Source organism: Crocodylus siamensis, chromosome 11, assembly GCF_052110815.1.
Source record: "Crocodylus siamensis isolate JL-2025a chromosome 11, ASM5211081v1, whole genome shotgun sequence".
NCBI classification, from domain to species: domain Eukaryota; kingdom Metazoa; phylum Chordata; order Crocodylia; family Crocodylidae; genus Crocodylus; species Crocodylus siamensis.
In genome coordinates, this window is record NC_143405.1 from 40,596,601 (window position 1) to 40,623,427 (window position 26,827).

General features: G+C 40.6%; 1 protein-coding gene across 9 annotated transcripts in view; it reads right to left on the minus strand.

Moving 5' to 3' along the window:
• WNK2 (WNK lysine deficient protein kinase 2) overlaps positions 1-26,827 on the minus strand; it is a 210,457-nt gene that overhangs the window by 66,657 nt on the left and 116,973 nt on the right. For 6 of the 9 annotated variants that reach the window (XR_016438417.1, XM_090021088.1, XM_090021087.1 and 3 more), the window contains exons 9-14: positions 25,441-25,637; positions 22,415-22,573; positions 10,979-11,170; positions 8,631-9,167; positions 5,161-5,472; positions 1,618-1,664 (exon numbers count right to left, since the gene is read on the minus strand). Coding sequence is in view for 8 of the 9 variants with exons in the window: in XM_090021088.1 (XP_089877214.1) it covers positions 1,618-1,664; positions 5,161-5,472; positions 8,631-9,167; positions 10,979-11,170; positions 22,415-22,573; positions 25,441-25,637 (1,444 nt within the window). In the remaining variant the exon portion in view is untranslated. The remainder of the gene's footprint in view (positions 1-1,617; positions 1,665-5,160; positions 5,473-8,630; positions 9,168-10,978; positions 11,171-22,414; positions 22,574-25,440; positions 25,638-26,827) is intronic. The other 3 variants (XM_090021084.1, XM_090021089.1, XM_090021090.1) reach the window with 3 other exon arrangements.

The window sequence follows — 26,827 nt, forward strand, 5'->3', positions numbered from 1 at the left end:
AGGCAGGCAGCCTGGCAGTAGCTGAGGAAGGCAGGCTCCACCCAAAGGGGGGGAGGCCTGATCTCTCCCCGCACCAGGCCTGCCTACCTGCATGAGCTGTGCTGGGACCTGGCGCTTCCTTCCATGGCTGCAGTAGCCTGCGGGACTGCCCGAGCTGTGTGCCTGCAGGCAGGTGCCTCCAGGGGAGGGGGCAGCTGCACAGGGAAGCACCAGCCACTGCCTCCACGCCCCACCAGCAGCTTGCCCTCTCCTCCCTGCTGCTGGAGAGGCAGGTAAGTTGGGCATGTGCACAACATGGGGATTTAAAGAGCCCTAAATTGAAGCAATGTTTTTAACAACCCACTGCTTCAATTTAGGGTCTCCGGTTTCATTTACACACACCCTATATTTCTGACAAGAAGGTAAGGGTAAATCCTCTCCTTTTCCTTTTCCCCAGGACTTGACATTTTTCAAATTCCTCACAAGGTAGGTATTATTTTAAGGCTCCAAAATGATCTACTTTGTCAGCCTGGCGCCTCTGGTAAAGCAGAAATGGGGACAGAAAAAAAATATTCTAGTCTTAATATGCAAGATATGCTTCACCTAACCTAGGAGTTAGATATACATTTTTCAGCTAGAAAAAAAATATAAAGGAAGTCAGACAAATTTCAAACTTATAAACTTGCAGCTTACAAACCCAAAGAGTGTTAAAGAAAATTATAATTCCATATTTTCTCACAGATATCGGTCCTCTTCCCCAAAAACCAGTTGCTGGAAATCAGGGCATGCTTTACAAGTGAGAAAATACTGTAACGGGAGTTTTTGCAAGTTAAAACTTCTGCCTGGCGAAAGTAAAAGTAACTCCATGGGATCCAGAGAGCAAAACAATGGGTAGGCTTGGCTGTTGGCTGCTACTCTGTTACTTGTTACATGGAAAGCTTTTTCAAAGGCAGAACAGGGGCGGGAGCGGGGAAGAGGGGTTGCATCTTTTATACCAGGGAATGCTGTATGCAAGAAGATACGTAGGTGGTACACTTCTTACTGACCGCCTGTTATGTTATGTTCATGCTTCATGCCTCCAACCTACGCTGGGGTTTCACCATTCTCAGCATTCTAAAAGCAGCTGGCCACATCTACTACACATAGATTTCACAGACATTTGGGCTGGAAGGGACCCCAGAGGATCAGAGAGTCTAGCCCCCTGCCCCAGGGGCACGAAGTCATTTAGCAGTACAGCACACACCTGTCTCCCCTAACCCCAGTGGGTGGATGATGTTTGTCAGTATGGAGGTGTTTGATATCGTTTATAAGCCATAGGGGTATTAAAAACACCTTTATGCCCATATAACACTATCTGTGCTAGGGATTTTATCACCAACTATTCTGGTAGAAGAGTTACAGAGGTAACAAAACAAAAAAAAAACCACAGAAAAAAAACCTGGGTGTAGAGCAAGTTTAGGATAGTCTTCCCCTAAAGACCTGACACTTTAGTTTCCTAGTACCTAGCCCCTACTTCTTCCATTCTACCTATTTTGTGTAGCCTGGCTCTCCTAACCCCCCCATACCACAGTCCTAAACAGGAAGAAAAAGTCTCCTGAAATAAAACATGCTCACATGTTGGAGAGATTTTAAGTATACCTTTCACAGCTCTGGGATAGTGTTTGCTGTTTATCCTGCATTGCATCCTAAAATATAAGAGGAGAAAATTTAAAGATAAAAAACTATGGAAATTGAATACATTATATTTGCATCTGAAGAAATAGAACATTATTAAGAGTCTTCTGAAAGAGCATTTCAAAAGACATTTTCCAAAAAATAATATTTTAATAACATATTACTGAGTAAATCATTCTCTGAACTTGGCAAGTCTCTAAATTGTCTTTTTTCCACTTAATGTTGCTTTTGTCCCCAGCTTTTATTTTGGAGCACAAGCCAACATAGCTTTTGTTTGCACACAAATATCAATACACACACATCCGCTCTTGGAACAGTTTGCTAATTAGTTCATTTGCCCACTGCTTGCCCTATAGCAGAAGAGCAGAAAGCGCAGTAGGTCCTATATTAATAAGCAGTTAATGAATATCTCATAGTGAGAAAGTAACTTTAGTACATTTCACATTCATGTCATTACCTACCTGACATTTTTTAAACAGACCCAAAATTTGACCTTTTTTTATTACTTTCCACTTCATTCTATAGTGAAATACATCCTACTATATTTAATGTTTAATATTTTAATTATGTGTTTATTTATTATTGACCGATGCATTATTAATTTGGAATAAAGGAGAAAAGCAACATTCCCATACTAGCCTCCTAACATCTTTCACCATCTCTACAAATAAAACATTTTCAAAAAGAAAGCATCTCCAACTGCTGTTGTCAGTGATTTACTTGCACCGCCAGTAGTGCTCATATATAAACATCTGAGTTCTAGCCACCTTTGAGTACAGACCTGTTCTGACAGCTAGGCAAGATGATGCTTGAAGTGCCAACAGCTACTGGACCCGTCTGCCCTGGCACTCCAACCAATGGAGATAACTGGTGATAGCAACAGCAAAACAGGCAATTTAAAAATTCTAGTATAGCCATATATTCAGGGAAGCATTCTATGAGTCCATCACAACTGCTGACTAATGAAAAACACAAAGTTTGCACAGCACAGTTGAAACTAGTCAGCCTTCAGATGTTAACAGATTCATGTTGGTTTTTTGTCTGACGAAGAGGTCATTCCAAACTGCACTGCACCATCAACTGAATCACAAAATTAATGAATAAGAACATATACATAACATATCTAGATTTTTATTAAGGCACTTGGATCAAGTGTCTTACAAAAATCTTACTTGCTTGATCAATTCAAAATTACCTTGAATATGGGCACTGTCACATGCACTCAAACAAAATAGAAAGACAGCTGGAAGCATTATGGCAAAGTGGAAATGAAATGCTTTGTTTTGAATTATAGTATGTATGGCATGAAACCCACTGGAGAATGTCACACCCAAGAAAAATCTTAGCAAAAGTACTTAACAGTGGCTGAGATCAGCCCATTCACAACAGGAGCTGATCAATTTGACCACTACATGGATCTACATTTTGCTAATATCAGACAAGAGTTGTTTCAAACTTAGCTGAAGATTTGTAGAATAAATGGATAAGAATGATCACCTAAGCCCACCAAAACTGCCCTGCATGCAGTGATGCAACTATGTGATATGGGAGGTTTGGTTTTGGACAGGCCATTTAATCAAGTGTCTGTAAAGGGTGGGCAAAGTTCAAATAAATCTGGGCCCTATTACAGTCCTCAAATGGGTCTCCAAGTAGCAAATCCCAAGAACTAGTAGTGTCGGGATATGGCTGGGTGGCCAGGACAAAGTGGAAGCGGCGACTTCCTGTTTGTGATTGTGAACATCACTGCCAGCAGCTGCCACCTTTTTTTGCACTCTCCCCCTGCCACATGGGGCAGCTGCATCTGTTGCATTCCTGCCCCTAGGTACACTATTGCCAGTGCAAACCTTTCCCACCAAACTGCTCATCTATATCACTTGGGGCAGGGAGGACCAAGGGATCTTCAGTGAGTTGATCCTATAAAAGCAAGCATGAAAATGGGGGAAATTTATTTAGAACTGTTTTACATGGATGGAAATAGTGGATACAGGTTCCCAGAGACTCCTGATGCTTCAGTATGTAGTAGCTAGCAGGCTGCATTTCAGTCAGCATACAGCAAACTGTACTCCATAACATGCTGCACTGCAGTAACACAATATACTCCTTTTTCAAGGAGCCTTCTGCCTGAGACCACAGGATTAGTAACCCTGTCTGTACCAGCTCTTTGGCACGTAGGGCATAGGAATCAAAGTGGGCAGAAGGAAAAACACTACAGAAGGATGGAAAGAACAGGTGTTAGGTATAACTGGGGTTTCTGCACGCGAAGTTCCATGCACTACCTACATTTGAGCTACAAAACTCATGTAAAACATTGGGCTGCAGGATATACCCCCAGCCTACATAACGTGACATGCATGCACCTCAAAGCCTTCTTAGTGAAGAGAAAAAAAAATCCAAAAAGTAAGTAGAGTCCTGTGGGGGTGTTTCAAAGCTTGGCTCTAGATCTAGTTTTACTCAACATCCTCAGTGATGATCTGGAAGAGGACATTATTTATAGCTTCTTCCCAGTCTCGTACAGATATCATTGAATACAGACACACAAAACAGGGGCTATAAGTTTGAAAAGATAAAAGCTATTGCTTCTGGAGAAGAGATACTCCAGAAGAGAGATACTTCATTGAAGGAAGAACCCTGGAAAGCAACAGTGAAGGAGATTTCAGATTTGGAGGGGATAGCAAGTTAGATGCAGTTTTGCAATCGGATATGAGAGCCAAAAGGCCAACATAAAATTGCTTTGCATATGAGGATGAATGGGAAGGCAATATTCATCTTTAAAACCTCTTCCACAAGTCAGAGCCAAACAACTGGCAGCATGCAAAGAAAAACTGAAATACAGATGAGTAGGCAGGACAAAGTAATTCTGTTATACAGAAACACTTGAGACTGCAAATTACAGCTTGCTTACATGATTACAAAAGGGACATGATAACATCTCTCAGTATTTGGAAAATTTAGAAAGTTGAAAATGGAGTGGAATTCAGGGTAATACAGGCAGACACTACATTAGAAAGTAATGAGATGGGAAAAAGATTCAGAATATGCATCATGAAGAACTTTCAGACAAGAAAATGCTAGATTATGGAACAGTTTTTCCAAGCTAAATACTGGAAGCAACATTACTTGTGACATTTAAGACAAGACTGGACAAAACACTGAATGGAGCTCTACTGGATATAACCCTAGTATGACATTTCCATAGTGATTTCTATTCTATCTTTGTAAAAATAAAGGTGAACAGGTATTTGCTAGCTGGTTTCCCCTAATGTTTATTATTCCAATGACTAACTTAAAGGAGACACTTCCTAGGTAATTAATTATAACATTGTTTTGTTTACAACAGGAGTTAAGAAAAAGTTGACTTATTATTGAATGAACCATTGTCTCAAAATCTAAGCTAAGCAGCTCTACACAGCGAGTTTGGATAAACTCTTCTTTGAGATAAATTTATAACCATAAAGGAGGTTAATGGCAAGACTGGTAGTTATTTAAGGGGGAAAAAAATGGTTCTACCTCTTGAGATGACTCTGTAATCGACTGGATAGTTGAACATGGAGCTGAGATCTGCTTTCCCATAGGCTGGGAAAACTCTGGCTGAAGTTGCAGAAGACCCGAAGGCTGAAGAGGCAGACACTGATCTATGGGCACTGTTGCACTAGGTGTAGCAAGACTACCACGAAGCTGTGAAAGATTTTCTTGCCCAAGGCAGGAAGGCAATATTTCAGTCTGTGACTGCAAAGGTGGTGACATAATTATCGAAGGCTGTACTGGCATTATAGGCACCTGGGCTCCAGTTTCCAAAGCATACTGAGGTTGTCCAATAATCTGTTGTAATACAATAAAGACCTATTAAGAAAACCTCTCTTTATGGTGTTTGACTCATTCAAGTCAAAGTGCAAAGGCCATGTTTATTAATGAAAACCCATTTATAACTGTGCAGTGAGAACATGCTTGAATGGTTTTTATTTGTTGGAAGTGGAAAGGGGGAGCCACAAAGAGTTTAAACAGAAAAATAAAACAGAGGGCATTTCTTACAAAGTTTACTAAGGCAGTGGTGATCAACCTAGCTAGCTATGCAGGCCAAATGTGCAGGGTTAGTCTATGGGCCAGATCTGGCATGGGGCCAGATCTGGCATGGGGTCAGGACACAGGGTTGGTCCACTGGTGCAGTACAACCCAGTACACCAGCCCAACCCCAGGCACCAGATTCAGTTGCAGCACGACCAGACAAGCTAGCATGGTCCAGTGTACAGGCCATGTCATGTAAGCCATGGGGCTCCCCCTGGGTCCAGAAATTTGCTATTAGGGGAACACTGACAGCATTACATCGCTACAGTTCTGGGAGTAATTAATACTGCTATTGCTCTCCCACCACCACATTTCCAGATCTGTGGAGAGCCCCACAGACTGGATGACATGGTTCCACGGACCAGAGGTTGAGCACCATTGTACCAAAGTGTAGCAAAGATGACATCAAATTAATACCTGCTTAGGTTTTATATTTTCTTAATTTACAGGAATTAAATTATGCAAAACAAAGTTGGATCCTTCTTAGAAATTCAGCACACTGGTTGTATGCCATTTCTTGGGAAATCTACTTTCTCTCTTCAAGCCTAGGTATGCAGGTGGAGAAAAAAACCCTCATAGCAACACAGACAATGCACTGGGCTATTCATTTCAGACTTTATTCAAGATGCTTGTTTATATCTTGCACAATGAACATATTTGGTAAGTTTTCCATAGATGGCACTGACTTCCATTTAGCTTCAGGATTAAAATGAAAGTACTACTATTCAGCTCTATAACCTCAATGCTGCAAACACTTCTGATTAACTTTGTACATGAGTTTTTATGCTTATCTCAGTGGATTTCCTCCTTGTGTGACATGTATTTGGATGCTGAAGTAACCTGTGGTATCAGGATCTATATGTGGCTTCTGATCATCTTAGAGACCACATCTTTCCTCATACTGTTGTCCAAACTAACAGTCCTTTAATTTGTACATTTAAAGACAAGTCATTCTCCACACAGGGACATCAAGGGAATTTGTTTTCAAAAGCCTGAGTTTGATATCCAAGGCATATTTCAAAACCTACTTATTTTTTCCACGCTTTTCCTGAAGAGGTGTGGGAATGTGGGAAAGAAGCAAAGGAAAGTACAGAATGGAGGGTTCTTAAGTACTACTACTGACACGCTGTATTATTGATTTTTATGGGTGTTTTTAAATTTATTATTGCACCTAGAGGTTTTATGTATATAAAAGTATACTGACACATACTGTCATCATTACTACATATATTGTAGCCACAATACGGATTTTCAGTCTGAATTATTACTGTAAGTTTTAAGGTAGGTAGAAATAAAGGTACAGCATGCTTTATATCATGAAATGGCGTTACAGAAGAGCCTAACATAAAAAAACTCTCTGGACAGCAGTTTGCTCAGTGCTGAAGATGAGAGGGTAATACTGGTATTTTTTTTCTTTTAGTATTAACCACTTTAAAGCACACAGTAAACTATTCCCAGAATAATTAATAATTTTCAGATTGTGCATTTTACCTAGGAGAGATAGGGAATAAGCAAGTATTACCCATCAGTATCATGAAAACAGACTTACTGAACTGGAATGCCTTTATTCATTGAAATAAACTCTCTCTAAAAGGGCTTTAAAGACTGAACACTATGTTCTGAATATTCTGTACAGTGGGCAACTTCTTTCATTTCATTTGGATTAGCAATTATTCATCCTAATAAAATATTTTAGTATCTGTGGAAGAATCCTGTCAGTAAATTGCAACTGTGTCAACACTTGTTTAGGAATATCAGTATCATTATCATGATGTTTGCCATACAGAGTGGGCCTGATTCAGCTCTTTAAAGCAATGGAAATATTACCATTGCTTAGTTCAGACAAAAACCTATCAGGCCCCAAAATGAGCTATAATTCTTCACAAACAAACAATATTTCTGCACCAAATATATGGCTGAAGACAGAAGTGTAGATATAATGTGGAATACTGGAGCTACTGTTCTAAATGGTAGGTGGAAATGGAATGTTATGAATTTAATCCAGACGCTACAGTAAACAGAGATGTAAAAGAATACAGGCTTGTCCAACCTTTGTTTTTGAAAGCAAGCAATTCTTAACAGATTTAGTCCTTTCTTCTGCTTGGGTCATGCAGCATTGCACATTGTCATCACACTGAAGATGACAGTAGTATTATTATGTGCAGACTCATTACCAAGTTCTGAACCTACTTATCTTCTAAGTGGTGCTAATATTAGAAGTCCTATTTTATGCTTCATTTGTTCTAAGGGACTGGGAGGGTGTTGGGGGGAGCAGGAGGGAGACCAGCAGCTAGTATTTATTCGTAGACATCCTTTCAGCAGCTTTCTGAAAAGCATTCGCCAAATAGTTACTTTAGTTTAAAAAGAAAAAAAGCCACCACAACAACAACATTTATCCGTGAACAGTCCCACATCAGCAAAATGGCTCAGTTACATCTGTAATCCCACATACGTATGTAGAAGTAACCTACACCTATAGACACCATGCATGTACTGTAGTATGGATATTAAAATAGCAGTTTCATATTTTCTCAGTTATGTAACTGTACCATGATGTCCGTCCTCTCCGCATGACCATTTTTTTTCTTCTAGCTGGGAGAGGGGGAGAAGGAAAAAGGAGTTCAAGTGTTTCTATTCCTTCCTTCTCAGAGTCTAGTAGACCACCATACTTTCATAAAACCTGCGAAATTCATTCCATACAGTCTCAAGACGAGCAACAGATTCACCTGATTAACCCTAGTCTGACCACTAGTTATTTCATACTGCATCTCCTGGCCAATACAATAAATCTGAGTAAAACATCTTAAATGTGAGTAACAAAAAGGCCATGGAACAATGGAACAGTTTACAAGAACTACTGCTTTCAATAACCATCCTACATTCAAGTACTGATAGTCCAATGTCAAATGGATTACCTGGTTACCAGCCCCAGATGCAGACATAGTCTGTTCTGAAAGATGAATTATGCTTGGCTGAAGTGACTGAGGAAGTGGAGGCAGCTGCTGCTGCTGCGAAACTGCTTGCGTGCTCTGAGTGTGATGGGGAGAGGGAGCTTCATTCTGAATTATCTGCTGGAAGGTAGTCTGGTACATCTGGGACAGCTGGGATACTGCATGATGTGTTGGCAAAGCTGACACTCCCGGTGGAGCCACAGCAAGTAAAGGTATTGGAGCAGCCGGCATATTTGGCACTATTGTTTGGCAAGGCAAGACCAAAGAAGCCACAGTAGTATGAGGAAGGTTGACTGCCTGCATGGGTAGGGCAGGGGAGTTTGGTGCCAGAGGCAGAGCAGGGTTCATGGGAAGGCTTGGTAAAATCACAGCTGGAGTAAAATACTGAGAAGGAGCAGGAATAGGGGGTACACTTGCAGCAGGTAAATCAGAGAGGTTTGGAGGAAGGTTGTCAAGTCCTGCCAGAGGAGTAATTGCAGGAATGACAGGAAACTGAGGAATCTGAAAAAAATATAATATCACATAAATTGCAAATGTTTTCATTGATGGTACAAAGTACTTTAATCTGCCATGTAAGTACATAAATCATGTGTGCCATGATACTTATGTAGACAAAAGTTCTTTGGGGGACACTGATCTCTTTTAATTAGACCAACTTAAATTACAACTAAAATGATAATAAAAGATACCAGACTCACCCAAAGAACCTTGTCTGCCCATGTCCTTAGACCAACACAGCTACAACCTACACCCATGATACTTATGTCAGTTTCTTAGTCACTTCTGTCCAATCTCTGAAGTTTACAAACATCCATAAAAACAATTTACATTGTTGGATACAAAAGGAGAATTTTCAAGATCTGGCCACTTTAAATCCTAGAAATTCACAACTATACCTGAGACCATTTAGCAGCCAGAGCAACCTACGAATACCAGAATCATTACTTTTATTCTGAAACAAACAAAAATCAGACTATAAAGATGTTTTAAAATGTAACCCTATCATATGCAAAATTAACTGTGTTTTAAAGCCCATATTGCAAATGTGCAGTACAGAAAAAGCTGTAAAAACAATTCTTAAATACACAAACTCCCACTAACATAGCAAACTATAACTACCCTGTTTTGCCAGCCTGTAATTTAACATTTCTCACAAACTAAGCTAACATAACATGCCTTCAGGCCTCTGGCATGCACCACCAGGGATATTGCATACTATGGTCCCACCCTGCAAAAACTTATGAGAGCAATTAGTTTTCCTACCAAAAAGCAAATTAATTACAATATGCACAAGTGCTTGTACAGTCAGAGTCTCATTTTTAAAATGCCTTTAATATCATATTTACCCTTTTAAAACATCCACATAAGTACTTCAGGGTAAGTTTTCCTGTAGTCAATGGCAATACTGTGTGCAAGAGAGGGCATAATACACTCCTAGATTTTTTAAACAGGTTATCTTTTATTGAAAGTCCAAGAAAAAAATAAAAACTGAATAATTCAGTAATTTTATGGCCATGGTCATGCTCAAATGTATTAGATTAACAAGTAGCAATTAAGTCAGAAATTCTTTAGAGTAAGGCTGCTTTAAAACTTCATAGGAAATTTAAGGCAGATACCTTCCTTTTGGAATTGAAAGGATTTCATTTGCCCTTTAAAAATGTATTAGAAGCAAATGTTGAGAATTTTTCTTACTGCTTCCTTTAGTCTGTTTTGGTAAGATGCCAAAAGATGTGTACATCACAGAAGCAACTTGCTTTTCCTTTTTGTTTAAGCTGCTTCACAACTTAAGACTCACTGTTAGCTAACCCACTGAGTGGCTTGTATAGGAATGTCATCACTTTAGGCCAAAGTAAAGGTTCATCTCTGCTACTGGTAATGGAGAGAGGCAGAGAATTAGGAAAGGAGATGGATGGGTAGTGGAAAAGAAAGTGAAGGTAGGAGCTTAAGAACATAAGAGTGGGCCAATGGTCATGTTCTTCAGACTGGGATGAGAAAGAGGGTCTACCATGAAAGAAAAAAAATACAGAACTACAGTTATTGTAATTTTAATAGCTAACAATAATCAAGTCAAACAGGCAAGATTTAGGATTATTTCACAGAATATTTCTGATTCACTAAGGAAAAAAAATCATGAAAAATATAAGTAACATTTAAAAGCTACATAATGTTGAAGTATAATTTAACTGATGCACATTTTCAGGAAACGGTTGAAAACTGATGCAGGTTACATTAATCAGTGACCAGAAAGCTCTACTTGAAGGAGGCATGCCTCTAAATGATAACTGTCCAGTGATATCTCAAAAGTACTTTACCTGGGTGGGTGGGACTTGAGGAGCCTGTGGCACAGTAGAAATCTGTAGGGGTTTTAGTTGTATACTGTTAGCTGCCACCTGAGAATTCTGGGTTTGATACTGGGGTAACAAATGGGCTGCAGGCTGCAATGGACAAACTGGCTGGCTGGCTAGAACCTGCTGCAGGGAGGCTTGTTGTGCCATGGACTGCTGCTACAAGAGAGAAAAAAACATGTTAAACAGTCAGCTAACTGGACCTCTCTTCCCAGTTAGGATGGCATGGTTATAACAGAAATGTCACTTGTATGGAGTACTACTAGTAAAAAGGCATTCTCAATTTACATCCAGACTCTTGAACAGGGTTTAAGTCGCATCTAAATAAAACATGCATACCAAAATATCCAGCTGTCTGAGAAGGTTATTTTTAATAAAATCAGACAGACACTTTGAATCTTGGAGAAAGCTAAAACAAACCAGGTCAGATTCAAAAATCCCCATTGGCCTCAGAGTCCTATACATAGACTAAACTAACCACATTTTAGTTTAAAACACTGACTCAGCAAGTATAGTAGCCATTCAAATTTACTGTAAATTCATAATACAATCTAGGTTGCCTGATCAAGGAATAAAATATTCTTACTGCAATAAAGTTACAGGAAATAGTACCAATTGTGTGGAGCAGGGGTCAGCAATCTATGGCTTTGTACACGGGGCTTTGGTGGTGTTACCCATCCCAAGCAGCAATGGATGGGTCCTAGTGCCTGCCCACCCCTGACCCGAGTGGAGTTATCCTGGACTATGGTCAGTAAAGGTTGCCAACCACTGATATAGAGCATATTCTCCTCACCCACCAAGAACACACATGCATTTCCCAGCACAGGATGGGTATTGACAGCAAGAAGCACATGACTTGTACTCTCCTGTCAATAACAAAAGGTGAGCAACAGAACAAGGAAAAATATCCACAGAGGTGTTGTTTTATGTGTTTAGTTTTGTTTCTGCTTTTAAACAAATGTGTAGAGACGCTTCAAACTATTAAGAAAAAAATCTTTTGATAAAAGATCCTTCCAATCTTCACAGAATTGATCAGGTAACAATGTAACTTTATAAATCACTTGAATCCTGGCCTACAGAGACCACTGTCTAGGAGTTGAAAGCTTAGCTATATCAAGATTTTTAGGTCTTTCCTTTGTATGAAGAGGTAATTATTAGCTTTTTCAGCAACAGATACCCCTTGCTCCCAAACTTTTACTGTAAGCTTATGCTGTATTTTATAAAGATATGATAGCATCTACATGCAAATCTAGTTTCCCAAGTATGCACAAAAGAAAAAAAGTGACTCAACTGAAAGCCTCTTTCAGTTCAGCTGATTTCTGCCTAGACTTTAATCAAGCATTTACATGTGTACCATTGTTTATTTTCATTTGGGACTAGCCAATGGGTAACCAGAGTTAACAGTACTGCCCCCTTCTGATAAATGATTTTGAATCTCTTGAGAGGCTCCATAGTCATAACAACAGAGATCAAACTCAATTCCTCTGAGTCAGGGTTAACCTGCCAATTTAATTAAAAAGGAATAGCTAATGTGGCCAACTTAATAAACAGTAATAATAAACTTTGTATATTTTTCACTTTTAATGATCTATCCTGCTTCAGCCATCTCAGTTAATGCTGGATGCATCTGAAAAAGACAGTATTCCTGATGTTAAAAATGTAATTATAAAAATAAAAAGAGCAGCTAAATGCAAACATCTTTCAGTTTTTCTGGTTCCAAGATGCATCAGCTGAACAATGTCTTGATTGGGTGCTTTTTTATCACAATGCTTCAATAAAAATTCTTTCTTCCTTTAAACCACATGCACACAAAAAGAAACCTTGGCCATCTCAAAACAACTAAAATTCAAGAAGGATTACAACTGTTTGAGGACTACCAGCATAATGATTTATGTTTCTTACTAACCAGGATTTAGTGTTGCCCAGACAGATTTGGTTCACATGACTGGACCTGTATTTGGTTACTTAACGTCTACTAGCACACGTTACTCAACAAACCTAGAACTCATAGAATCATAGAAAATTAGGGTTGGAAGGGATCTCAGGAAGTCATCTAGTCCAACCCCCTGCTCAAAGCAGGACCATCCCCAACTAGATCATCCCAGCCAAAGCTTTGTCTAGCTGGGTCTTAAAACCTTCCAAGGATGGAGATTCCACAACTTCTCTGGGTCACCTGTTCCAATGTATAACTACCCTCCTACTGAGAATTTTTTTCTTAGCATCTAACCTAAACTTGCCTTGCTGCAACTTAAGGCTGTTGCTCTTTGTTCTGTCATCTGACACCACTGAGAACAGTCTAGCTCCATCCTCTATCAAACCTCACTCCAGGTAGTTGAAGGCTGCTATTAAATCCCCTGTGTAAACAGGGCGGTACACCACGTGTACTGGTCCTGACATGGGAGGACCCCAAAAGGCACAGCAGGGCACCAGAGGAATGCAGCAGAATGCCTGGTAACGGCAGGAAATGGCTGACACTTACCTAGAGGTGCAGAGCTGGTGGAAGTGAAGCAGCAAGCAGTACTACTGCTGCAAATTATAAGTACCTGTTCTTTGAGGCTATTATGCCACTGACTTGTGCCCAGAGCCCGCTAGAAAAATGCAAGTGGAGCCGAGGAAACTGAGTACTGCGGCTGCATTCAACCCTGCAACACCAACAAGATTGGCAAGAAATTGAGCTGACTTCCCAGCCTGGAAGCCCAGAGGGGTATCCAGCCACCCAGTGATCCAGGGTTGGCCACAGTAGGGCTCGCAATGGACCCCAGAACCTGACACTGCAAAAGAGGGCATGTGAGCACGATAGTGACCGTGGCCTGACTCACGGGCACAGCAAAGATGTTGTCTGTCCTTTAAATTGCATAATGCTTTAAAGTAATGGTCAGTGCTAATTTGAGAAGCTGCAGACTACTTATTTGAGGTGGGTAAGGAACCTCACATACAGAAGCAACTAAGGCTGGACTGTTTGATTTGAGCGGGTGAATTACTTGGAGCAGGGACTGCTGAACAGCCAGGAATTAACTGGGGGCTGTGACCTGATTGCTGTCCATCATGAATTAATTTCGAACTTTATTTAAGAAAGCCAGTGAATTAATTATGAACCGTATTTATCTACAAGATTAATTTTGAACTTTATTTATGTAGAACAAATTAATTACGTACTCTGTTAATTTTTGAAAACTCAGTGTGCCTGGAGTAAGGCTTGATGAACTGAATGCAATCAAAAGTGAATTATGAGGCCCCGGAATCACTTACGGGTCTGGCATCATCAAAACCCCAGAGCAGGTCAAAGGCATCAGGCCATGTTAGCCTGGGGGGCAGGAACACCTGCATCAGCCAGACCTTGGCTGGCACATGAACAGGATATAGGGGAGCCCCAAGAGTACCAACGACATTAGCATTCTCACGGGTTGTTCATACCATCCCAGGACTCTCATTTTATTTAAGATCAAGGGAGGGGAAGCTGAGGGAAACACCCCATGGACAAGCGGCTCGAAGTTCCTTGGTGCCCAAGGAAAGAGGAAGTCCAACCACAGCAGAGATCTCCAGTGCCTCAAGGCACCTCCTGTTCTGGCATAACTGTTCGCTTCACCTCAGTCTCCTCTTCTCTAGACTAAATAAGCCCAGTTCTCTCTGTCTTTCCTCATAAGTCATGCCCTTGAGCCCCATCACCATTTCTGCTGCCCTCCGCTGGACTCTTTCTAATCTGTCCACATGCTTTCTGTAGTGGGAGGTCCAAAACTGAACACAGTATGCCAGATGCAGCCTCACCAATGCCGAATACAGGGGAGTAATCACTTCTCTTGACCTGCAAGCAACACTCCCACTCTTGTCTGCAAGAACATTGTGGGAGACTCTCTCAAAAGCTTTGCTAAAATCAAGGAATACCGCATCCACTGGTCTCCCCACATCTACAGAACCAGTTAATCTCATCATAGAAGACAATCAGGTTGGTCAGCCATGACTTGCCCTTGGTGAATCCATGCTGGACTGTTTCTAATCAACTTCTTCTCCAAGAACTAAGAAATGGATTCCTTAAGAATCTGCTCCCTGTTTTTTCCAGGGACTGAGGTGAGGCTGACTGGTCTGTAGTTCCCCAAATCCTCCTTTTCCCCCCTTTCTTAAATATGGCTACTATATTTGCCCTTTCCCAATCATCTGGGACCTGGCCTGACCACCGTGAGTTTTCGAAGATTATGGCCAGTGGCTCTGCAACCTAAGACAGCTCCCTCAGCAACCTCAGGTGCATCCCATTCAGCCCCATGGACTTGTCCAGCTTTTCTAACAGGCCCTAACCTGGTTTTTTGCTGCTGTTGGCTGCTCACCTCCTCCCTAAACTGTGCTGCCTGGTGCAGTAGCCTGGGAGCTGACCTTGCCTGAGAAGACAGAGATGAAGAAAACACTGAGTACTTCAGGCTTTTCTGCATCCTGTCACCAGGTTGTCTCCCACATTCAGTAAGGGACCCACGCTTTCCCTGATCCTCCTCTTGCTACCAACATGCTTGTAGAAACCTTTCTTGTTATTCACACCCCTTGCTATCTGCAACTCCAACTGCACTTTGGCCTTCCTGACTTCATCCCTGCATGCCTGAGCAATGCTCTTATACTTCTCCCTATGTATTTGTCCAAGTTTCCACTTCTTATAAACTTCCTTTTTGTGACTTAATTTACTGAAGAGATCCCTGCTAAGCCAAGATGGTCTTCTGCCATACTTGTTAGTCTTCCTGTGCTTTGGGATGGTTTGTTCCTGCACTCTCAGTAAGGCTTCTTTGAAGTACAGCCAGCTCTCCTGGACTCCTCTCCCCATCAGACTGGCTTCCCAGGGCATCCTGCCCATGGGTCCCCTGAGTGAGTCAAAGTCTGCTTTTCTGAAGTCCAGGTTCCTTACTCTGCTGCTCTCCATCCTTCCCTTCCTCAGTATCCTGAAGTCAATCATCTTGTGGTTACTACTGCCCAAGTTGCCATCCACTACTACATTCCCCACCAATTTTTCCCTGTTTGTGAGCTGCAGGTCAAGAAAAGCATGGCCCCTAGTTGTCCGTTCCAGCACTTGCAGCAGGAAGTTGTCCCCAACACTCTCCAAAAACTTTCTGGATTGCCTGCACACTGCTGTGCTGCCCTCCCAGCAGGTGTCAGGGTGATTGAAGTCCCCCATGAGAATCGGGGCTTGTGACTGAGAAACTTCTACTAGCCGTCTGAAGAAAGCCTCATTCACCACTTCCTCTTGGTCTGGTGGTCTATAGCAGACACCCAGCACAAAATCACCTTTGTCACACTTTCCTGTAACCGTAACGCAGAGACTGTAAACAGGCCTATCTCCAGTTTCATACTGGAGGTCTGAGCAGTGAAATGGCTCTTTCACGTGAACTAAAACTCCTCTTCTTCCCAGCCTGTCCCTCCTGAACAGTTTGTACCCATCCATGACAGTGTTCCAGTCACATGAGTGCCCACCAGGTCACACTTATTCCAACCACAATTTCTGCAAAATCCACAATTGCAATTTGAGTAGGTCTCTACTCATAATACTGTCATAAATGTTTATCTGCTTAAGTTCCCCAACATTAAGGTATTAAAAAAATTCAAATTTAACTAAGGAAATGGTTTCCTTGGAACAAAGCATTCAATCATCTTTTTACCAAAGAGACTGACTGAAACCTCAATCTTTTTGTATGTGCAAAAGCACTGACACTTGTATATTGTGTTAATTGTTTCTGCACATGCACACAATTTCTGCAAGCACACAAAGTTGTTTGTGCACGAGCTTCTTGAGCACTGGCCTTTGAATATACATAAAGAATCCCCCCCACAACCAGCACAAGGGGAAAAAGCCCCTCATCTTATATGCCCACACAAAGCAGCCACACCAATTACACTGTTTATCATTAAATTGCCAAAAGCAGCATGTGCTCAGTAATGGAAACCAAGCATACAGATAACACTGAGCATGTCTATACAGTTTATGGCCCATATTAAGCAAACATGCTGATAGGAATCTACCAGTGATAAGTCTGTGCAACTTGTCTAAGATATATGGTAAAACCCATTTAGCACAGTCCCCTTCAGCACCTTTTCCCCCAAGTAATGGTGAGCCACTACATTAAATACATTCTGATTTTCTGTGTAACCCCCACAGCTAAGCTGCACCTTTCTTTCCCATTTCCAATGATTCCCGTTTCTTCACCAGCCTCAAATGTCCAGCAAACATCACCAATCAGGGCCCCAAACATACTCCTGTCAGCCCCTTTCAGTATGTCACAATAAGATTAGCATGGCCCTGTCCTTCACAAGGTGAAGTTAGACTAGGTTGCTCTGCACTTCATCTGCATATAAATTCTTGGGAGCATCTCAGGACTCATGACAAAAACACCCAGTTTGAGTCATGAGTGGGGGGTGAAACAGTACATGGATCCTGAGGGTGGGGGAGGGGCAGGGCAGGGGTGGAGAAAGAGACATAGGAGTGGAATAATCTAGAGTACACACATACTAAGTAGTGCTGAGCTATGGGGTCACTATGACTCAAAATGCTGTTGACTCTGCTAGGGACCATCCCAATGAGTTAAACAGTAAATCATGAGCCTTTTCGCTTTGGATTAATATCATGCTTCATTTGTTCTATATATAAAGTAGGTGCTGAAGTGCTACTTAAAAGCGTGTTTGTAGAGCACCTGTGCTAAAACTTGCAACACTTAAAAAGAAATAAAGAAGTAAAATCTATCAATTCTGGATGAACTACGTCTATAGGTACTGTATGCAAATTGCTACAGCTATGTTTCTATTTTAAGATCAGTTATTTCAAATTAGCTCCTCATGTCCATGTGCTAGGGTCTGATAGTAAGGGTGGGAAGAGGGTAGAGCACAAAGAGGCTACATCAGATTCATTTGCCCTGTTGTAGGAGTGGGGGAAAGAGGGGAATGAATTCAAGGCAAAGCTTCAACAAATTAGACTCTACACCTAGAAAATTATACCAAATTCATAAAATTTCCATATACAGAATCTAATTATTGGGGGACTGTCTTATAATCAGGGTCATCTAATATTAGAGTAAAAATGGTTACTCTTTAAAAGCTAGGAACATAAAAGGCGGCAGGTGTTGCTTGTTCATAATGCACTTTGGCTGAATCCTCTCCAGTTTAAAGCAAGCTTTATTTAAACAGAAGACTGCTTCTCTCCCTAATGGTACATGTCTCTGTTCATGTATCGAAAACATTCCTTTAGGACATTCAACAACTAAATGAGCTTGGATCAAAAGGTCTTATTGAAAGTCAATGGAAATACTTTCAAATCACATAGATGCACTGAAAATGCTATATAATAGCATTTGGCATTCTAATTGTGAATAGGGCAACAAAAAAAATCTTAAAATATTAGTATCTCATATTGTGTTCATCTTACTGGAAGTGTAAATTCAGAGTCAACAAGGCCCCTAAGCACATTTGTAAAAGCATATGATAAATATATGTGCTTCACTGAATCTGGGCCTTAAACAGGTCTTCAACCCAGTTTAATATGCAGAGACACTATTTCTACACTTTCTAGTTCACAGATCTAAAGTCTACTGAACAGAGTTAACTAGATAAAAGAAATTTCTGAGTTCCTATATTTGCTACCTAGCACTTAATGAAATGAAGAACAGCCATTACACCAATCTTCTTACCTATAATATAAGAATATGATGTCCTGATGTTCTTACACTGAAAGCTACATCCTTGCAAACCAAAGTGTACAAATTAGCTACATTCTCTTCCCATGATACTGCTTTCTTGAGAGAGGTTTCCAAATTTCTGGAGTAAAATTGCATTTTTTAAAATTTTTATTTATTTATTTATTTTACACACACAAGTCTGCCTGTGACCTGGAATGCCAGTCCCTCTGGGTCAAATTCATCCCTAGGGCAATTCCATTTAGCCCCAAGCCTAAATTTGTATCACAGTGTCTAGAATGTATATGGCATGTTACATTATGCACCAATATATTCAAGGTGAATTGTTATTTTGGACAAGAGAAGAGAAGCAGCGAGTAACGTGGTCTGATTAATCAGAAAGACCAAGACCGACAATATTTGAGTTCGTTTTCCATCTGTGACAAGGGCTTCAAGAAACAGCCATGTGCTTTCACGCGATAAAGAAAAAGAACCCAATCCAGAGCAGGAAAAGCAACATTTGCACATGGAAAAAAAATAGCAAATGTTGAAGATTCAGCAGAAAGCTCATGAGACCACTATGCAGATGTCTGTAACTAGACCAAGCTAATAAGAAACATGAGAATATTTTGTGCATTAGGAAAACAGGAACAAAACAATACTTCTAAGACCATGGGGGGTTTGAGATTCATCTAAAAAAACCCCAAAAAACAAAAAAACTCCCAGTTCACAAGAAAATTAAATGCATATCCGTAGTTACTACCTTCATGCTAGAAATACGGTATCTCTCTACAACTTTTGTGGTAAAAAGGGTGATAAGGAGTGAGACTAGAGCTGATTGCTTTGCTAGCAGTAATGTCCCATTAAGAATGTAAATCTGCCCATACAAACAATGCTTGGCCCATGCACTGACTGAAGCCGTTTTGTGGAGATTCCTCACAAATCTAAACTGTTTTATGATACTGAGGTGTGATAGATGCATGTATTGTACTAGTGGCTGAATATATCCTTGTACAATCAATGGAGATCTCAGTTGTAGTTCTTACTTGTCCCGGCATGGAAGAGGTTTTTTCTATATAAAAATAGATTTCAATATCTCAGTAACCAAATGGACACTAGGGGAATTATTAGTCTGGAAACACCCCACAAATTGCCACATTTTACTGTGCAAAGACACGTTACTGGCTGTGTGTACACGTCAAATCATGATTAAACAAATATATCAAATACCTAAAATCAAAGTGTGCCTCTGAACCTTATGTTCCTTTGGAAAAGGACCTCCAAATTCTTGATCAAGGACAAGAGTGCAATTTATAACTGACAATAACTTCCTCATTTATTTAAATACCTTGGGTGCCTCTAGTAATAAGACAGGAACACCAACATAAAATATTCACTGACTGACTTTTAGATATTCTGATAGCTGCTTGAAGTTCAACAAAGGGGAGGCCAATTTGGGCAAAGCATAAGCTGGCGTTGGCCCCAGGACACTGGTGCGGGCCGCATGCTCCTGCCCAGGTGTCACTGTGCTCCTGCCCATCCGCCCCTACTTCCTCCCACCTCAGCTCCACTGTACAGGCTGGGACCAGTATGCACAGCCCTGACCCTAAGTGTCCTGTGTTCACCCATCTGGGCTGAGCAGTGACAGCACAGGCCAAACTGCTGCTCAGCATGGGGTGAAAAGCAGCCCCTTCTGCTCCTCCTCACCAGTGCTTCCTGGTGCTGCTGCCTGAACCCTGCACAGGGCTGCCCTGTGTTGCTGCCAACTCACTGCTACCTCTGGACTGCCCTATGGGGCAGCAGTGGCTGCACAGAGCAGATGCAGGGCAGCCCCGTGAGGGCTCCAAACATCTATACCAGGAAGCACAGGCAGTAGGAGGGGGAGGGGCCACTTTCCCTCCAAGCTGAGCAGCAGTCTCTCTCCCACACTGCTGTTGCTCAGCCTGGGCCCCAGCACCAGCTCCAGACTTGCTCCTCCAAGCTGAGCAGCAGCAGCCAGGCACAAACTGCTACTTGGCATGGTGCAAAGAGGCCCCTCTGACTCGTTGCAACTTGGCAGTTTTTGGTGCAGCCGCCCAGAGCCTGCACTGTGCCTGGTTGCCCTGCAGCTCCATCACCATCACCTCTGGGCTGCTCAGTGCAGTAGCGGTAACAGTGCAGAGCAGCCGCAGGGCAGCTCTCAGGTGGTGGTGACAGAGCTACAGGGCAGCCCAGCGCAACGCAGCGCAGGCTCTGGGAAGCTGCAACAAAAACAGCCCAGCCAGGCAAGGGGGGGGGTGGGGGCACTTGCCCCGTGCTGAGCAGCAGTTTCTGCCTAGCTGCTACTGCTGTTGCTCAGGTTGGATGGGCAAGCCTGGAACCAGTGTGCAGGGTTGCAGCTGCGCACGTTGGTCCCTACTGCTACCACTGCATGCCCAGGGGTGTAGCATGAACTGAACTAATGTAGCTGATGTTAACACAGAGTGTAGTAATAGTGAAATATAACTATGTTAGTCTTGTCCTGTAAGCAACTTGAAAACTCCATTTCGTATCCTTCTGCTTGACATAAATGAATGAACTCTGCATATCCTTTATGTATGACTGTATGTAAAAGGGTGAATGGTGAGAGAATGGCACAAAAACAGGAGAAGATTTAACTGTTTATGTAAGCAACAAGGCGCCAGAAGTGTAAATTACCAGCTAGTAACTAACAAATGGCTGAAGAATCCCTTTGAAGCTCGAGGGCACAAAAGAGATAAAAGAAGAAGAAATTCTGCCAGACAGGCAACAAGAACACTCCAAGGCTAAAATAAGCTAAAGACAATAGAAGAACAACAACTGCAAAAACAGAAACTGGTACAGAAAAACCACAAAGCACTGAAACAAAGGATGCCAATACCTATAAAAGAACACTTTGAAAATGCCAAGTTGGGTGAGTGTCTTTTTCTACTGCTGTTTCATTGGGGCACAGATGCATCTGTTCACCTCACTCCAGCTGTTATCTTTAAATCTGCCATCTTCAAATCATCATCATCATCATCTACTCAATCACAGAATCACAGAAGTAGGGTCGGAAGGGACCTTAAAGATCTTCAAATCCGACCCCCTGCCAGGGCAGGAGAAAAAAAAACAAAACACTGGGCTCAAATGATTCCCGCTAGGTAGGCATCAAGCCTCCTCTTAAAGACCCCCAGGGTAGGAGCCAGCACCACTTCCCTTGGAAGTTGGTTCCAGATCCTAGCCGCCCTAACTGTGAAGTAGTTCTTGCAGATGTCTAATCTAAACCTACTCTCCAACAACTTGTGGCCGATATTCCTTGTTATCCCAGGGGGAAGATTGATTAACGTTTGACTCACTAAATAGAAGGAATGTTATTTAAAAACAGGTATCTAATTATGGTCCATCTCCACTACACAGGTTACAGGGTTGACACTAAAGTTTTCTACTCTGAAAAGCAGCCAACCATTGTATCACAGAAACTACCAGGGGAAAAAAGAACATGCATCTGTTCATGTATTTAAACTTTTTTTTCCAGGCAATAAAATGTATTCAGAAGCAAGGTTTCAAAAATCAAATTACTGCATTTAAATGTTTTAACAAACACTCAGTACAGCAGTCCTATGCAGTAAGCACTCGAGATCTTTTAGAAGTTTCTAAACCGACCTTGGACAATGCTCCCATAGCAAAACGCATTTTCCAAGGAAGAAGCTTCCAAAAATAAAAATACAGAAAAGAATAAAATAGGAAAGAGTTCAGCCATCAACTATGATCACAGGATATAGCTTTTTACCTGTTGGCTGCCTAACACAGGCTGCTGTTGACCTATCTGCAATGAAGCAACTGTGGTTGGTTGTGCAACTGGAAAGGTCATTGCTGGTTCTTGATAATGTTGTGGTCGCTGAGACAGAGCAGCAACAGCAGGTGGAGTCTGAACTACTGGAAGTCCAGGCTGGATGAAAGAAAATATATTTATTTTAGGGAAAAATGCAAACAAGCTAGGAAATAAAAAAATTATCTAGATCATGCTTGCCACTAAATAGTTAATCCAAAGCAAGGAAAAGGAAATGAAGACTATAAGCAAGGAAAGGAGAGTTTATGTTGACTATATATTTATAATTATATTTTAATATATAATTAATATTTTATATATATAAATAGCTATATAAATATATAAAAATAAACCTTGCTTATATTCTTTATAATATATACATTTAACACTGGTATAAAAGACTAGTGGCATGTGTCCAGGCCCTGAATTTTAATGAGATTTTAAAATTCTGTTTTCAGGATAAATATTTATATAAAACTGAATTTGGTTTCCACAACCCAGGTAAGCTCCATCATCTGCCACTAAAAGTGCACATATACTGGCTGACAATTCATTATTAAAAAAATAAGTCATGGGTTCAGCGGGAAAAATGGGCTTGTATGTTAAAAACAAACTTTTGTCAGGATGTTTACTCAAATTCTTGAATTGGTGGTTATGAAATTGATATAGGAAAATAAAGGAAGAGTAAAAAAAGGTAAAATGAGTACAATGAAAAAAAAATCAGAAAAGTTCTTAATATATACAGGCCCTCCAGGGAATCCATTAATAAAGTGAACAGTATACATGCTATATATATTAAGATCTAAAAGACTGAACTTATATTCCTACAAAACACTAATAACCCCTCTCTTCCTGCTTGATGCTATACTGCTACAGTAGTTTATGTCCTCCTTAAGTAGGAAAGTAGTAAATGGTTGTTTTAAAAAAAAAAAAAAAAATAGTAAGTCAAGGTTTCTTCAAGCTTATACCTGGGCTATCACAAACAGAAAAATGATGAAAATCCAATGCAAAGCCCAACTCAGACCTAAACATTTAGGAAAAACATCAACATGACCAAAAATCTTAAACAATTCTCATCCTTTCCAACTCCCAATAAACAAGGGGAAGGGGGAGAAGGAAGAAAGAAGAATGCACTTAAGTTCAATTACTGAAAACGTCCACAGATAATTAGTGAAAGAGAGTGGACTTGCTCTAAGTCACTATGCTGTACTGTTCAGTTTAATTACAGCTTTTGCTGAAAAAGTGCTTTTTATCGTTATATTCAAAGCTGTTAATTTTTTGTTTTACATAAACAAGGAAAAAATATTGCGTCCAACAATAATATGCATAGGATGGGTGGTTTAAGCAGCTGATGGAGCTTGTTACAGGTGCCAAAGATGAAATTGTTTGCCCTAGGTTATGTTTGAAGCTATTCACAGGAACATTTCAGAGTAAATCTATTTCTATTTTTGTTGCAGGTATTTTGGAGTATAGAAGGGAAAAGCAGGGTAAAGTTTGACATTCCTGAAGCATCCAGGGTAATATAGTGGATCATGAGACAGTTTCATTCTTGGATTCAACTTTTCTTCTTACAAGGTTAAGTAAGGATTAAATGAAGGACTTTACCTACCACATCTTGAGTAAGATTTTACTAATTAGCTTGCTTTCACTGCTCTGTACACATGGAGTCTCCAGTTTCTTCCTTTCCTTCAGTGATGTTTTGCCAACACAAACTCTGTGGCAGGGCTGAAAGTGTGCTGGCATGTTGGCTTCTCGACATCTGAAGGACTCAGAATCCAGAGCTCTTTCTGTGACTCTTGTAGTCCTCCCAGGAGCACAATTAGTTTTTTGGCTAATAATACATTGGAGAGATTCATGTAATAAAGGCAGGTCTAAGCTTCTGCCACAAGATCTGAGGCCCTGAGGGAGAGGTTGAGATACTGAGCTTTTTGACACTGTGTTACAAAGCCAATGAGAAAGGGGTGTAGCACATTTCAGATGTGCAGGCATTAAGAACTTTGACATTTTTGGATAGTCTCTAGTAGGAAGCAGATGGGCCAAGCATGCCCGACAACTGTGCTGAAGTATCATTAACTCAGTGTGATTTTCAGAGACTTCCAATGTCACTGACTGTGACTTGCTTGCTTCCTCTTCTTTATTCTTTAAGATGTTTGCATTTTCCATTATCAGTTCTTTTGCCAATGATGTTACATTTGGACTCAAAGCCACTGCTGAATCACTATGGCGATGATAACTACAGTAAGTGCTGTGCATCATGGGTAATTGGTTCACACCCAAGCCATGCCCCACTGGCATTCCTGAAGGACACGCTACACCTATATTGGTTCTGTCACACACGAAATCTGGTGGTTTATGTCTGACTGCACACGACTGTTCTTGCAGCGATGATTCCATTAATTTTTGCTGGCTAGGGTCATCATAACATGAACAGAAGAGTAAGCATCTGGCTGGGTTACTGGTGCTTGATTTTGGAGCCTCAATAACAGAAGTACTACTTCTCCTCTGTGCAATACTATGTCCAAGCACAGGACTGGGAAGGCAGTGAATAGATTCTTGACCTTTATCACAGCAAGAGGAAGTTTCTGACTCAAGGGGCTCTTGTACAAGTGCAGGAACAATAATATATGGCTACAACAAAAAGCAAGCAAACGAACACACATACCAAAACCAAAAAATAACTGTTAGGCAAACGTGCTCATGAGTTTAATTCTAGTAAGGGCAAAGCTATTAAACCAATGAAATGAAATGAAATAAATGGAGGCCCATTTTATGATACTGTAGGAAGTGCTATACCAAACGCTAAAACCATTTCCTTGATCAAAGTAACCACACTTAGAAATACTCTATCTTCTTATAGCAAAATGAAAGAGACACTTGTAAGTCAAACTGGGAATACATGAACAACATAAATCAGCATAAAAAGCAGAGGGGGGGAAGAGCAAGCTGCTAAATAATGATAATATTTAATATCATAATAAGTTACTTACTCCTGAAGGCTGCTGGTAGTGCCCTAGTTGCTGAAGACTATGAGGCAAAGCCTGGCTCTCACTTAGAGGTGGACTGTAAACCCGTTGAATAGCAGGAGGTATTGAATCAGGAATAGATGAATAGATGACACTTTGCTGGCTGCTCTGTGAGTCTGAATAAACAGTGGACCCCTGACCACTGTCAAATGTGCTGTCAGCTGAAAGAAAAAAAATCTTTTTTATTAAAGGCTTAAGAAATCAAACAAAATATTAAACAGCTTTAACAATGAGGTCAATGCGTGCTTTGACCATTACCACTACTAATTTGACCATTTCCACTAGATAAAAAAAGTTATACAATACAAATGTTATTTTCCATGAAAGGCACATCCTCCTCCCTGTAAGCTAAAAAACAAGCATCTCCTATTGGTTTTTCTATGAAGCTAGACACAAATATTTCCTGTAATGGGATAAAGCACTAACACTAAGAACTATAAGTGTTCTATGAATCTTACAGGATGAAAATAATATATATACTGCAGTCTATTGCGATTTCCATAGCAGAGAGGAGACCTCAGTGCCTTGCCTTTAAAGAGTTGCTGGTTTTAACACCCTTTTGATTATTGGTGTTGCAAGTTTCCATTTAAAATAAATTATGGAATATGTTATGCTGCACAATTTGCTTAGCCAATATAAAGTTTATAAATCAGCTTCACTGCATACTATTACCTCAACTAAGGACTACTGACAAGAGAAAACAAGAAAGATCAGAAGTAAAATGTACAATAGGAACAAAACAATAGGAAAAACAAACTCTGGCTTTTTGCTGCAGCATGGTAAGTCCCATAGCACTATTCAACACAATGCCCAAAAATCATTGAGCCAAAGAGTTTAAGTTTTCACTTGTCCTACCATTTTAGGTCCCAATTGCCACACATGCAAAGTAAATAACAGAAGAACCAATTCATTGAAATTACAACTCGGGTCTAAACAACATTAATAAATCCTGATCTTTCCCGATTTTGTCCTTTACAAGTAGAAAGCCTTAGCATACCTGGATTCAATATCAACATAAATGAATGAAATAAAACTGCTTAATATAAGCAGCCATCTCAATCTAAGTTTTTAATGATTAGGAGCACAATTCACAGCTTTGTCAATGCTTACAATACACAGAGTTATCCTGACTAATCTGAAGAATTGCACAACTGAGAACTGGGCCAGACTGGGATTTTTGTCAAATGGAAGTAAGGCTTATAATGGTTTTGTTGAATATTAGAGACCTTTTCGAGTTTATTGAAACTTGTACAACATATCTGCACAGTTAACTAGATTCTTTTGCTAAAGCTATGTATACTTGAAAGAACCAAGATGGTAGCCATTCTTCCCATGGAGTTTAAAAAAAAAA